Consider the following 15,774-nt stretch of genomic DNA (forward strand, 5'->3'; position numbering starts at 1 on the left):
GGTCGCAAGTACATCCCACACAGTCAGTCCCCGCTAAACGTTTCCGTTCGTATGTACATCCCACATACTCACTCCAAGGAAAATGTTTCCGTTCACAGGTACATCACACACAATTTTCCCTGTTAAATCGTTTGTGATAGCGTTGCCATTGCACGCGATATTAACAATTTTATCTTTTGCGTTATTGAATGCATCACACATGGTGCATAGAAGAAACTGTGTGGCAAAGGCTGTCCATCACACACAGTTTTTATGTGGTAAACATTTGCGCAAGGTGGCCTAACGCAAGCAGTTTTCAAGAGGATGTCATGTGTCCAGTGCAGATTGATCGCACACGATGTGGATCCTAGAAACATTTCCGATCTCCACGTCCATCGCAGACGTTTCGCTTTCGCAAACCGTGTGCAGTGTAATCCCTAATTTAAAAATCACATGTTTTGAATTTGAAAGTAGGCAATCGCTTATTTCATATGCAGCCATGTTTATTACAAATATAGATTCAACCACGAATGCATAATTCGATGCACATGTACATATACTGAAGAACTACAGAAGCATCAAGTAAAGAATGATGAACCACAGTTGTACTAAAGACTCTAAAGAGAGAGGCGAAAGACATTTTGGTTGCTGGAGAATGTGAAGCGGAATGCCCATATTGTGCCCTCCTCCATGCGTAATGCGCGCGCGACTCTAGGCCAACCCCTTGTGATGGTTGCCCGTCCATCCTTCACTGTCTTCATTACGACTTCTCGATGCTCATTGTAATCTAGATGAAATACTTTAACCTTCATTGCGTGTCCACCAATCATGTACTTTGCGAGGTAATCTTGAGTGAACTGCTTCGGGAACCACTGCGAACGAAAAAGATTCAGACATTGTTGTCTAACAACTCATTATGGGCAGTGAAAAGAGAAGGCTGCAGAGTTTGTAGTTACCATCCTACAGCTCACGGTTGTGTTGGATAGAGCATAAACAAATAATTTTCTTGCCACCATTCGTATCTTTTTGCTAATAACCCTTATCAGTTTCCTCACTTGATGCTTGTTCTTGAATATCTCATTGCCCCATACGCAAAAAGTGTCGATGCGTGGATCCTTGCCAAGGGCATATGTACCTACAAGAAACAAGTCAATATTAGAAGCTAACAAGTGTCCAGGCCTGGATCTATATGCACTACATTATGGAACGACGGGGGGAGTACAAGCCGAGGGATGAAGCTAACCTCGGCGGAAAATGGTGGCCACTCCCATTGTTGTCCTGCATGAGAAGTGGAAAGGCATGATAAGTACAACAACCTTAACATCAAACAAATATAGCAAAGGTAAACAACATCATCTCCAAATGATAGCTTGAATGTGTTGGTTTCAGCATGCTGTTATAGCAGATATAAAATGGAAGGCAATGTTACCAACAGCAGGCTTAACGGCCATCAAATATTGCAATTCAAATTGGTATTGTTGAAAATGAATAGAACGTAGGTAATGCTTAAACATCACACTAGATAAATGTGTAAAATTGAAATAAAGGGCATGTGTTAACTACACTAGGAATAACTGGAACCAAATATAGCCGTTCAAACTGGTATTGATGTAATCAAGCAGCAGAGTTCCGACTTGCACATAATGAACAACACATTGTGAATGACTGAAATAAACAAGGCATAAATGACTAGTATAACAACCAAATATAGCCATTGAAAACTGGATAGAGTCTCACTACAACCAACCTAACAAGCAAATACAGATAAACAGGGCATATGCTTGAAAACTGGACAAATGCTCACTGCAACCAACCTAACAAGCAGATACAGATAAACAAGGCATCTGTTTGATAACTGGACAAATGCTAAAAAAGCAACCTAACAACCAAATACAGATAAACAAGGCATCTGCTTGATAACTGGACAAATGCTCACTTCAACCAAACTAAGAACCAAATACATATAAACAAGGCATCTGCTCGATAACTGGAAAAATGCTCACTCAAACCAACCTAACAACCAAATACAGATAAACAAGGCATCTACTCACTATAAACACCCAAATATAGCCATTCGTGAAACTGAAGTGGACAATTCATACTTAAACATCACATAGCCCTATTGAACAATACTTTTTGCATCACTGAAATAATTAAACACAACACATATAAAGCACCGCATGGCAAATGCTACTACAACAAAGGGTATGAGTTAGCAAGCTAGAAAAGGTAATATTTGCTGATAGGATGTTGCCTCACATTTCATGGACGTGATCCTTCAAGTTGGAAGAGCACAGACCGATGGTGCGCTCTCTGATGTCACAGATGGGTTGTCTCACCTTGGAAGAACCTTCGTGGGTGCCCTCCTCTTGGTCGTGGTCGTGGTCGATGAGATCTGACTTGGCAATTGAGGATCCCAAGCCGCCGCCGTAGAACGTGTCCTTCAGAAATGACAAAATAGGCTCGATGGCATATAAAGATCGCAAATCCTTGACCGCTTGATGGAGGAGATCAGTGGCAGGGCCGTCGAATAGATCGACGACGGTTGAACCAGAGGGGTTGGGGATCGACCACTTAACCTGTGACATGGCCCGCGTGAAGCTGTCGCTGTGGACGAGATACAGTAATACGCTAGCCCGCTGACATGAAGCCTTCGGCATGGCAACGTAGGCAATGTCTTTGCCGGCTTCCGCGGCGACGTGTTGCTCCGGGAATGACAGGTTGGGGCGAACGGCAGCCACCTCGCCAACGTCCACCGGAGAGGCCATGATAAACCTCTTATTGGCCGAACGCTCGTCGGGCTCCCCGGGATACGTGGTCGAGCTTATGTTGCGACATTCTGGAGCAGGGGATGTGGATCTGGCGGGGAGGGACACCGCAGGCCTCATCTAAAAACTCAAGGGAGTGGGTGACGGTATGGGAATCGTTGGGTAACCTGAACTTTGTTATCTAAGCTAGGAGGAACGGGCAGACCGGCAGGGGTTGGCGGGGGCGCCGGCACCGAGCTAGGGTTCGAGGGGGGAGGGGTGGGTGGGGACTGTGGGGGTGTTTGAGCATACGCCGCGGCTACTAAAATTTTTAGTAATGGTGGGCGGAGATGGTGGTGGACGAGGGAGGGCGACGGTTCAAATGCCTCGGCTACTGCAATTTTACTATAAGGTTAGTAGTGGAGGAGTGTGGGCAACGGTTGAAGTATGGCGGCTACTAAAATTTGGGTAAAGAAATTGATGCGGGGCGGGAGTGCCCAAGATCACGCACAGTCCAATAACAATATGCGTGTATGATAATACAGAAAAGTGGCGGAACCGCCGATTTTTGCAACGCTCAAGGCGGGTAGTTTGTTTTTATATTTCTAGCTAGCTGGTCTATCGCACACGGTTCGTCCTAATTTCCAAATAAACTTACCCGCCTTTAGCTTGCACACGTGGTGATTTTACAGCGCACTTGCATCGCACACGGTTAAGCCAGTACCTCCACCCTTTGCTCGCGCTTGCGCGGTCGTGGTGATTTTATAGCGCACTTGCATCGCACACGGTTGAGCCAGTACCTCCACCTTTGCTCGCGCTTATGCAGGCGTGGTGATTCACAATGCACTTCTATCGCACACGATTAAGATATTATACCCGTGTTGCAACAAAAAAACATTAGAGAGGGTCAGAAGACAGCCACACCGGCATGTGGCCCAAATATATATGAGTGAAAAGGGGGTCTGTGATGTTCAAAATTCCAATGCACAACTTTGACCGCGCGGGCCCACGGTTGGGCGCGTCGTCGAAGATCGATGAGAGGGGCCAGAAGTCAAGAACAACCTGGAAGTGGCCAAATATATGTAGGAATATTGGGGATGTTTAAAACTTTAAATACACAATGCATAACTTTGGTGGCACCTGCCTTGCAAACCCGAAAGCACCCTTGGATATATCTATAATGACATAATGTCGTACCTAGCTAGGATGCTTGGCCCACCACCTCCCACTTTGTGTCAGTGGGGGGATGCACGTAATGATTGATACTTTGGTCATACATGCATGTCGCCATGACCTACCATAAGACGGACCAATGAATCTATCATTTGGTCAAACGACAGCTGTTGTTGTCGATAAACCGCTTGGGCCAATAGATTGAACCATCATAATAATCGCACGAGGGACCACAAAACCAGCACCTCTTGCATGTGGCCCAAAATGATGTATGTTGGGAAGGGGTGATGTGTGTTTTCAATATAGAATAATGTACAATTTAGATGTGGTGCCTACCTCTCGATACAGACAACAACCATGAAGGAAAGGTAGTTAAGGACGAGATACGCAGGGTATGATGTAGGTCGAACCCAGCAATCCGAGCATGTGGGAGGGAATCCTGACAACGCATGAGCTCGAGCTTTGGTTGAGCGACATGTGACGGTGACCGGCCCTAACACGAACTAGGAGGAATCCATTCATGGCCAACAGATACCCCTCATTGTCGGTCAAAGGGATGATATGTATACACTCGGGGAGCCCACGGATATGCGTGTCATCACAAAAAACCGCACAAGGGAGACGTGGTCGATCAGAAGACCCCATATACACTGCATGCGGCCTGAAAATATGTATGGGTCCGGTGGTGTGTGATGTGTTTAAATCCCGAATGCACAACTTCGATGGGCCACCAACTACATTACAAACCGAACACCGTACCCGACTCCAAGCCTGGTTCAATACGTACGATGTCGGTTTCCCAACTTCGAGGCGGCGGAGGGGAGCGGGGGTCGTCCCACGCATGCACTCAAACTTTATTTGGTCTAGCATGGGACACATCTATATCTATACCCCTATATAGTGTGCGAATAACTTTGAAAGTTGGTCATTGGATGAAGCCAATCCGACGGTACAGTGATGGCAAATCCGAGCACTACTTGTTGTTGGATATCATCTACATTCCACCAGGTTCTGCCACATGTACAATCTAGAAGACTCCATGGTTGAACTTAAGCATAATGCACAAACCTCAAAACACAAGCACTTCTCCTTTGTTCTAGAATCTTCCATATCTTAATTGCCCAAACTTTTTTTCTAAATGATTATCACTTTTTGTTTTTACTTTATGCTTTACAATGCACAATTCCATGAATCTTAAAATATATATTTTTATAAAACTAATTGATTTTGGATGAGATGAACTATAAGAATTAAACGAACATCTTCATCATGCATAAATGGCTCAAGGCTTACATCCTATAGTGTGGTATTTATTCATAATTTGGTTACCAAATCTCATGCGTGCAATGCACGTGTACCTTAATAGTATCAATAGGAAACCATCATGGTCAAACCCTTCTCGTTGTTGGGTCAAAGGTACAGATTGTGTGGGCCCCCCTAATTGTCAGTAAAGGATAGTATATATACCTTGGGGAGCCCACAGATATGTGCCACGTCTATAAGCCGCACAAGGGAGACATGCTCGAGAAGAACACCCTGCCCCCTATACCCTGCATGCAACCTAAAAATGGTTTATATAATCGCCATACAGGTCAAGTCAATCATTCTTTAATTTTTTAGAGCAAAAAATAACCCATAAAAACATACTAGGTTTATATAATCGCCATGACAGGTCAAGTCAATCATTCTTTAATATTTTAGAGCAAAAAATAACTCATAAAAACATGGTAGGTTTATATAATCGCCATGATAGGTCAAGTCAATCATTCTTTAATTTTTAGAGCAAAAATAACCCATTAAAACATAGTCTACAAATTAGCAAAACAAGGATCCCAAGATTTATATAATTGCCATGATAGGTCACTATAGAGATAAATATATCTCTATAATGACCGTGTCATGGCATTTAAATGAAGCTTGAGATATGCAACTTCCCACCGAGTCACCCATCCTTGGACTACACTAGCCCGAGCACGCTTAACTTCTGCGTTCTATTCGACTAGGCTAGTGGATGGGAAGCCGCCCCTTGCTGATAAGAATTGCCTCCTTGCCATTAAGGCGTTTCACGCTGGTCACCCTATGGAACTACTCCCTCCTATCACACACATTTGTGCTTTTAGAAACTGTGTGGGATATTTACATGGCCGGTGTGTCGCCGCTAGCCTTCAATGAGCACTGACACTGGTAGCGGGAAAACGGTGGGAGAAGAGGCGGGAAACCGATGAGAGGAGTGGCAAGAAACGGTAGCCTGTTTAGAAAACCTAGTAGAGAAGGAAGCGTGAGCTAGCACGACGCATGCGCACAGTGCTTACCCATGTGCTGTCAAAAGGGCTCAGGGTTGCCGTTCGATCTGGGAGCATCCAACAGTGCACATGTACGATCCATGGGTTTTGGGTTCTAGCCAATCAGAACACACGACTCTAATCATGCGCACAGCAAGGGGGGATGGGGCATTGGCCACGGTTTGGTAGGCACACGGCTTTCGTGAGTGAACCGTGTGCTATTTGAAAACATTTTGTGAGAAGAATCTCGGTTTTCAAATCCCCGTAAATCCAAAACTCGCCCGAAAATCGTGAACCTGGCATGGTGTCACGACATGGTACATATATGTTGAGGAATTTTTTCGTCCATTTTGGCGCAAGTTTCATTACAAGCCTCTTACAAACCGGAGCTTCTCTCAAAGAAGCCTCATGGTTTCGATCGGGAAACGTGTCCCCCTTGTGGGCGAAACTTAATCACTGCCTCTTTTCGCCTTGTATTTTCTTCTACGGGCAACATGGAACGATAGGATATCCGTGCTGAAATTTGAACTTATTCAGGGTTTGTTTGGCCTTTTTATACACTAATTGAGTTTCCTAGGCATTTAATGTCCATAATTCAAATCTGAACTTCAAATACATGCTCCAGTGCAGCAAAATGGATAGAAAAATGTACATGTTTCCTTGGGGTGCATGTTTAGGTCCCATGGAATGAATGGGAACGAATTCAACCGTCTCGCCATCCTGGCTTGGCCACAAACATTGTGAATCTCGGTTTTTATATCTCTATAAATCCAAAACTCACCAAGAAATCATGAAACTTGGCATTGTGTGGTACATATAATTGTTCAATTTGGGCGAAGCTATATTACAAGCCTCTTACAAACCGGAGCCTGTCGCAACCCTCGTGGTTCCGGTAGGGAAACATGCCCCTCTTGTGGGTGAAATCATAATCGCTGCCTCTTCTCGCCTTGAACTTTGTTTTCTACAGGCAACATAGAATAACAGGAGTGTCGTGCTGAAATTTGAAACTGTTCAGGGTTCGTTTGGCCATTGTATATATTACTAATTAAGTTTTCTACGCATTTAATGTACTCCATAATTCAAATTTGAACTACAAGCACATACTCTAGTGAAGCAAAATGGGTGGGAAATCGTACACGTGTCATTGGGTGCATGTTTAGGTCTCATTTAAGGAATGGGAGTGAATTACAAACTTGTCGTCGTCCCGAAACATTAAGAATCTCGGTTTTTAAATCCTAGTAAATCAAAAACTCACCCAAAAAACATGAAACTTGGTATGATTTCATGACATGGCACATATATGTCGTGGTAAAAAAATTTGTCCAGTTTGAGAAGAGGCGCACACATTAGTAGCCAACGAAGTCCTTTTTGAAACAAAAACCTGACATGTTAATATCACAAACGATTGTATTATATTAACCATGTCGAAATTTAACCATACTCGGTGGCATGCGTGCAGCTGTTTGATTAGAAGGGACGAGCGCGAGAAGTCCGCCGTGCAGGCTCGACGGGACACGTGTGAGCAGCAAGGCCACCCATGCTCACCGGGAAGCGAGCTCTTTGACCTCCGTGCACCAGCTGCCGCTCGGCTCACTCACAACTTCTCCATTAATGGGTTAATTAAAGCACCCGGACGGAGGGTGTTTTCTTGTGATCCCATGGCAGCATTTTCTTTGTTCGTGTTTTCAACTCGTATTCCGGCATAATTTAAATTGCCACATAGGGCAACGGATAATACGACCACAAATAAAATGGCAATGGATAATACGACCACAAATAAAATGGCAACGGATAATACGACGACAAATTTACAATGGCACAGATAATAATTGTCTTACATATTCCGGATAATTTAAAATTCCACATGCGGCAAAGCCCGGAAGACACGGGGGCAAGAGAAGAAAGAAATTGCAGACAACGATCTGGGTCGCTACTGTCTCTACTCGTCGATGGATCACCGGGCGACGATATCCTCCAGCTCCTTCTTCAATTCCTCCGGACTTATCTTAAAAGCAGCCACGGATTCCTCCACCTCCTGCTCGCGCTTGATTCGGAGCTTCCTCAAGTCACCCATCAGTTCCTCCACGACCGCTGTTAGCGTCATCCCCAAGGCACTGCTCTGCTCATGCAGCATCTTCCCAGCCGGCGGCCTCCTCCTCCTTCTCGGCGAGCTCCTTGAGGATCTTCGCATTGTCACCCATGAGTTGCTCGACGAGGCCGGTCGCCTTGTCAACCAGGCATCGCTGATCTTGAGCAGCTTCATCAAGCCATCGACCAGCTCCTGCTGCTTAGTGACGCCAGCGAGAATGTCGTCGTCGCCGACCAAGGACTTCAGGAACGCCGGCTCGTCATGATGGCCGATGCCGCGAGTGCGCTTGTGAGAGCCCTTGCGTGCCCGTGAGAGCTTGTTCGAGGGCTCCGCGGCACACCGGGACATCTCTGCTGCGGCTGCGGCTTCGCGGCGGGACCTCTCTAGTGCTTCCGCGGCCTTGGTCTTTGCTGCCTGGTTATATGTCCACCCTAAACTCCTCCTACCGGTCATGGCGGAATGACTTGACAGGAAAGACCAGTTTTGTGGGTGATGAGGAGAGAAACTATGAAGTAATTTTCGAGTGGGTAGTTTTTATAGCCCAGTGCTAAGTGTGAACACATATTAGTTTGATAGGTGTGAACAGATTTGCAATTACATGCATTGTAATCTACAATGTGACGAGAAACAAGGTCAAAATTTATTGATGGAAAAAGGTTGACCATGTGGTTGCTCGCCATTGAGGCGGCCGCGGCGCGCTCTGCTCGCGTCCGTCCGAGCATTTTGCTCGCCATTGAGGCGGCCGCGGCATGCTCCGTTGATCCGAGTCGGTTGTTTGCCACGTATCACACACATTTTATTAAGTTGAACCATTTTTGTTGTGTTCCCTAATCGAAAACAGTTCATCCGAGTGAACCGTATGTCGTATATTACACACACCTTGATCAGGCTAACCGTTTATGTTGCACTCCCTAATAGCAAACAATTCATCGGAGCGAACTGTATGCCATATATCGCACACACATTGATATGGCTTCCCGTTTCTGTTGTTCTGCCTCATCGCAAACAGTTCGAATGGATTAATTGTGTGCCCTGCATCGCACACGCAACTAAAATCTGAACCGTGTTTGATGGCTCCACCATCGCAAATGTTTTGCACCTTTTTTTATGGTTTTTTTACATCCCCGTTTACGATTAATGCATTGCACACAGTTTCGTGAAAGGATCTCTGTTCGTAGTGTCGCGTTAGCAGCATCCTGTAGTAGTGCAAAGTCTTTGCAGTTCCATCTAATCAGTTGTACATATATGGGATTAAGCGATGGTCCTGACACCTCATGAAGATCATGGATGAACGCCTTCATATTTTGTATTGTGTGCTGGAACTTTTCAATAAGGCTTGCATTGATGCTTTTATCTAAAAGCAAGTTATATTCAGCAGATTATTTGCAAAACTTAATAAGAGATAAGGGGTGGTAGTGATAGAAAAAGTGAAGTATTACAATTTCTTTCAATTCTAATTGATAATTAATTTCTACTTGAGCAAGTTCAAATGTGGAGCTCGCAGATAAGTTCTAATTAATCCATCATCTATCTAAATCTTGTTAGTTAGTTATACTCTTATTCCTGGTGGGAAATTCTTATTCATATTTATCCATATTTATAGGATTGAGTTCCATTGGTAGGTGACTTTCATATCCTGAAAGCTTTATCCACCTTTTGCAAGGCCATTTCTCTTGGATATGTTCATAATTTTCATATTACTTTTGTTGTAATTTGAATTAAATGATTTCTCTAATATGTAAATGGTTTAGTTGGTACTTTGATGGGATGTTACATATTTTCTATGTATGGATGGTACTTTCATGCTGCGATTCACCCCAGCGACCATCGATTCTGAGCCCCATTTACTTGGAACAGATGGAATTCTTCTTAATTTTCCTTCAGCAATTTTATTCCACTAGCAATTTGGACTACACAGAAGTTCCCTATTAGTCTGAACTCGCTACAGGATTAGAAATTTATAATACACTGGATGCAGCTGCCTTTTCCTTTTAAAGTTGTGGGACATCGAAATTAAGCATGCATTATGTAATACTCCCTCTGTTCCTAAATACAAGTCTTTTTAGAGATTTCAACATGAACTAGATACGGATATGTATATAGACATATTTTAGAGTATAGATTCACTCATTTTGCTCCGTATGTAGGCCCTACTGAAATCTCTAAAAAAACTTATATTAAGGAACAGAGGGAGCAGTACTTTGCACCTGTTCAAGTGTTGCACGGTTACTCAACAATACACATAGCTCCTTTCTGCTATGATGGTTACTACTAATTATGTTTTTTAGTACAAGATTCTTTCATAAGTCAAAAAACAAACATTTTATGTCATTGAAATGTAATAACATCACTACTTTTGTGTTTGACTAGGTTATGATGATTCTCAGCCACATTAACAACTGGTGGCCCACAAATATTTCACTACCAATGCTGTATTTATGGAAGATCTATACTGAGATGGTATTTGTGTGCCTGCCAGGCGAGGTATCCTCCTTTTCTTTGATGGCTACCTATTTTCCAAGGTTTTCTTACCTTGGTATAAGGCTAACAATAATAACTTAACATTTTGTAACATGCGAAGGGAAACATTGGCACTTGATCTTTTATATTATATATGAAATGTTCTGGCTCAGCATCAATAGATTGACTTGAGACTTGTATGCATTTTAGGTTGGCATTAGTAAGGCTCCATACCATTTTTCATCTTGATATAACACATGACTTGGGAATTTTAACTTGAGATACATTGCATTATGTCATATTTCTCAAGGGTTGTATGAGACACGCATTCACACCACCCAGTTACTCAATGGATGTTCAGTAGAATTCAACCTACATGTTGTAAGTACTATGCAAGTACTATTCCCCTATGTCCAAAGTATATATGTTAGTCTTTGCTTAAATCTACATTTAGAAAGTACTCAAGATTTCTAATTGCGTTCTTGCTCTAGGCAGATGATCAAGCTATGATGACAGTTCTTTTTACCGGGGGGTGTTTTTATAGCAAAGAAGTGCAGTTCATGTATTTGTTGTTAAGCTATATTCTAGAGTGATACTCTAATCTTGTTTTGCTCTCTATGCTACGAGACGTACAAATGGAAAAGTGATTGAATTCTGGATTTGATATTGTGAAGCTTCTCCAAGATATGGCATCCTATGACTGTCTTTTCTTTCGGCCGTGCACTACATCAGTTTGCTTTGCGACAAGGAGGTGACGACGAGCCTAAGGCAACCAAACCAATATATTCTCCACTATTTTTTAGTGGGGCATATTCCCCAGCTATGAGCTCAAAATATGGTTTCATGGCCTCGAAGGATTACAACCATGGGCAGTGGAATTTGAACAAGACACCTTCGATGGTGAGAGGAAGAGATGCCTCACATGCACTATCGATGAGTGGGTTGATGGTGTGGCGTCACATGACACATAGTGTGAACTAGATGCAGTTTCCCCCTTCTATTATGCTTGTTTCTTTTGACCAGAGTCGCATTATAACTTGGCTCACATGGAATTTATTTATCATGTAAAATGTACAATCAAATTATGGATTTAATGTTCACTTGCTTTTCAACACTTATTATTTAGATTAGGCTTGTAGTAGTTTGTTTTCATGATCAGAGGTGGACTTCCTTTAGAGGACGTGGGGAGTGGGATATGTAGCGTGTGAAGGTCCAATGATAGTACATGGTGGGTTTGCACCAACCATGTGTTATAGGTGAATTTGTTATTTGATCAAGTCTCTTTGTATTAGTTTGAAATGTTATCTTTGTTGGGGTCGAAAAATAAGGTGACACGAATATTGTAGTGCATGCATCTTTCATCATTTGTAAATAAGAAATATAATCAAAATATTGTTTTTAATTGATACATATTATATAATTTGTAAAAGTACAAGATCGAGAGTGAAGGTGAAATGGAAGGAGGGGCAGTGAGAAGATTAGATAATGAATGTGGATGGTCAAGAAGAAATAATGATTGTCGATGAGGAAGAAATTGGAGAGAGAATTAGTTTGTAAGCATGGAAACCACATGCCATCACTTCTTGCAAGGGAGGTACGGCTACGAAGAAACGGCGATTGTCAAGGGAAAACAAAATGGGAGAGAGAATGGTGAAAGAGAAACGACGATTATTGAGGGAGGGAGTCTTTTGCTTGCTGTAAAAAATCACCATGGCAGCGCATGAGAATTAAACTAGTTGCCTTAGGTGGATGATTCTATTGCCTCTTCACTTTATTTACATATATGACATACAAGGAGAGCCATAACAATTTCCTTGTCGAAATAACTTGTAAACACATTATATCTTTATTATATTATTTGGATCTCATCTCAGACTATAAAGCTTTACTACATAGTACAACCACCAGGTCCGCCATAATAAAACATTTACTACATAGTACAACCACCAGGTCCGCCATAATAAAACATTTCGTCTACAGATAGAACGGCTCCATAGCATTTTTTGTGGGAGATAGAAGCAAAAAGGCCCCCGGGCCATGGATCAATTTTGTAGCCTCTACCAGTGTCATCAACAAATCTAACATCTCGAACAACTGCAGAATGTATCCCAGGCCAGTGGCCGCTGCCCATTGCAGGACTAGCACTCCCGGAATTGGAGAAGGTGTAACCACCCCACTCTACAAGATTTGCATGGTCTGCCATATTATTAAAGATACTTTTGGGCCAGAATCCAACAGCTCTAAGGCTTTGATTATCATAACCAAAGTACAACCACCAGTCACCATCATCTTTCTTCTGCAAGATAGACAACGGTAACTAAAACTTATTCCAGTAACTAGCAATACAAATGACTCTAGAATCAGAGGGTCAATTAGTGATGTCATCATCTATGCATAATTTTTTTGGGTCACAAATACCTCCTTAGATAAAAATTCTAGTGGCAAATTACATTTAGTGCTTTCATCGGGTTTTAACTGCTTACCTTGAATATCTTGATTGTGATCTTAAGTTTTCCGTTTTTGTGGTCTAGAGTGTCTCCTGGAGTGGTAGGCGCATTTTGTACTGGCACAAAACCATCGCATTTCAAGTCATAGCATCCGGTTGACTTATACCCATCAACCTGTCATGCAACAAAAGATCATGAATTGTATGTGTATTGCTAAGAAAATGTTAACCCCAAATTTTCAAAATATTGAACACAAGAAAAAACTAACAAATACAAAAAGTTAAACCATGTACCGTCCATCGTGTAAAGAAGTGTGTTTTGCTATCACCATATTCGGATGGGCTAACCTGCATAAAAGTAAATTAACAGTTGCTAAAAAGGTACTCCCTCTATCAAAATATTGAACTGCAAAATCATATTATATTTTGATACAGAGGAAGTAGCTATAAAGTTTTTGCATAAATAGAATGCATTTATTTAAAAAAAGTGCAATCGTCACTGAAAAGAAAATCCATGCATTCCAAATAGGTTATGCTAGAGTAATCATCGAGCAACTAACTTACCGTCCATCCAGCTATTGCAGCATTGTGACTACTGAAGTCCTTCCCTCGACCGACCACACACATGTGTGATGAGCTTATTTGGTTATTGACATTTTTCATACCATAGACATCGAATGTTGACATGGCACCGAAGAGTACAGAGTCTGTCAAGTACTCAATTAGAGCATACTGTAGGAAGGCAAGATACCAGTTAATATAATACACTTCACACTACAATACTTATAATACAATGGTATATTGGAAGCTTTCTAAATCAAATTGGGAGCATTAATTTAGCTGATATCTAATTCAATTTAGGACCCTTATACTAAACCGACGTTTGATCTGGGAGCAACCCCCAACTAACGAATCGTTCGATCTGGGACGGATCCTCCAGTGAACAGAAACATTCGCTGGGAGGAACTCGCAAGCGCGAACAAATACGGCCCAACAGACATTTCTCGACAGGCCTCCTTCCCAAAAGTATCATTGATTGTGCATAACTAAATAAATAAGAAAAACCCAAAAAACAGTAAGAAAAAATGAAAAAAAAACAGCGAGCTGGTTGGATCTGTATTTGAACACAAAGATGCCATACCTAAAAAATGCCACACATCAAAATTACAAAAAAAAAATCCCTTGGATTAAAAACTAAAAATCTGCCGCATCAAGAAAAACAAGAAAACGCTTAAGAATTAAGTTCACACGTGAACTCGCCATTGCTTCATAAAAAGATGATGGCAAAAGGAATATTAAGAAAATAGTCTTACGAAAACAAGCTTTCCATGGGATTTCCAAAAGATATGATTTCTATGGTTTAAAAAAGGATTTGGCCATTGTTAGTTAAACGAATGTATACAAAAAGAAATTTCACATGTTTTGTTCCAACAAAAGTTACCATGTTCCAAAAAAATGAATGGATAAAAATTGACATGGTCAAACAAAAAAACTATGTTGCTCATAAAATAAAATTGCCATGGTTCAAAATTAAATTTAAATTGTTCCAAAAATAAAATAATAATAATAATGGCATGGGTCAGAAAAGATGTAAATTTCGTATATACATTTGACATGTAGGAATTTGAAATTCATACAATTGTTTTTGAATTTGTCAATTTGTGATTATACAACTTGCAATGTTTGGAAACCACAAAAAAATGGGTTTGCATTTGAAAATGTGAGCATAAATGAATTTGCCATCTGATGAACATGGACATAGTACAAAATACAAACTTTGCCAACAATCTGAAAATTACAAAAATAAACACATCATCTGCATCTAAATAGGCATGACCTGAACACCTACCGGCGTCCGTGCTCTCTGGATAGGTGATCATGGTGTGCTGAATAGGTGGCGGTGGACAACCAGCGCGGCCACGTTTGCCGCGGGACCATGAGCGCCCAGGCGGTCGGTGGCATCAGGTAATAGATGGTCGCGCCCGATAGCGCCGTCGTGCAGCCAAGGTCGATGACCAGTCGCACACCGCTGCATCACTTCATTCACGCAACCACCGCCTCCCACACCCACCCATCCCCCCACCCCCCGCCCCCCGCGCTCCAGCTCAAGCTTGATGTGGAGCTCCTCTGCGGCAGATCCCCACCCCTCTCCCCCGCGCTCCAGCTCAAGCTCGATGTGCAGCTCCTCTGCAACGAATCCTCTACACCGCCGCCGCCGTGCGCTCCAAGCCCATGTGCAGATTCTCCGCGGCGGCTTCTCTCCGCCACCGCCGCCGTGCGCTCGCGCTCGAGCTCTAGTCGCGGCTCCCCACGCCGCAACGCACTCCTGACTCCCCGCACCAAACATCTCCCCCGTCGCGGCTGCTCTACATCGTCGCCTCCCCATCCCACGTTCAATCGCCGGAGTCCGGAAGGTCACCGCAGCACCGCGGGAACAGAGGAACTGGAAGTGAGGGAGAGGATATGTCAGAGTCTCCCGCAGAGGCAGAGGATGACACGAGGATGATGTGTCCCCCCGCACCTGCTTCAAGATTAGTGCAACAGATCTGACGGCAGCGAGCGCGTACGCGCGAAAGTCCTGAGAATCTGATGTCAGAT

The 15,774-nt window shown here is 42.9% G+C and overlaps 1 protein-coding gene across 1 annotated transcript; it reads right to left on the reverse strand.

Moving 5' to 3' along the window:
- Positions 1-12,600: 12,600 nt before the first annotated feature.
- LOC123075038 (uncharacterized) lies at positions 12,601-15,381 on the reverse strand. Its single transcript, XM_044497729.1, has 5 exons — positions 15,026-15,381; positions 13,741-13,908; positions 13,471-13,524; positions 13,214-13,351; positions 12,601-13,026 (listed from the first exon to the last, which is right to left on the reverse strand). Exons 2-5 carry the CDS (start codon positions 13,861-13,863, stop codon positions 12,661-12,663), a joined length of 681 nt encoding a protein of 226 aa, XP_044353664.1. The 5' UTR covers positions 13,864-13,908; positions 15,026-15,381; the 3' UTR covers positions 12,601-12,660.
- Between the last annotated feature and the right edge of the window lie 393 nt (positions 15,382-15,774).

This window comes from Triticum aestivum, chromosome 3D, assembly GCF_018294505.1.
Source record: "Triticum aestivum cultivar Chinese Spring chromosome 3D, IWGSC CS RefSeq v2.1, whole genome shotgun sequence".
NCBI classification, from domain to species: Eukaryota; Viridiplantae; Streptophyta; class Magnoliopsida; order Poales; family Poaceae; genus Triticum; species Triticum aestivum.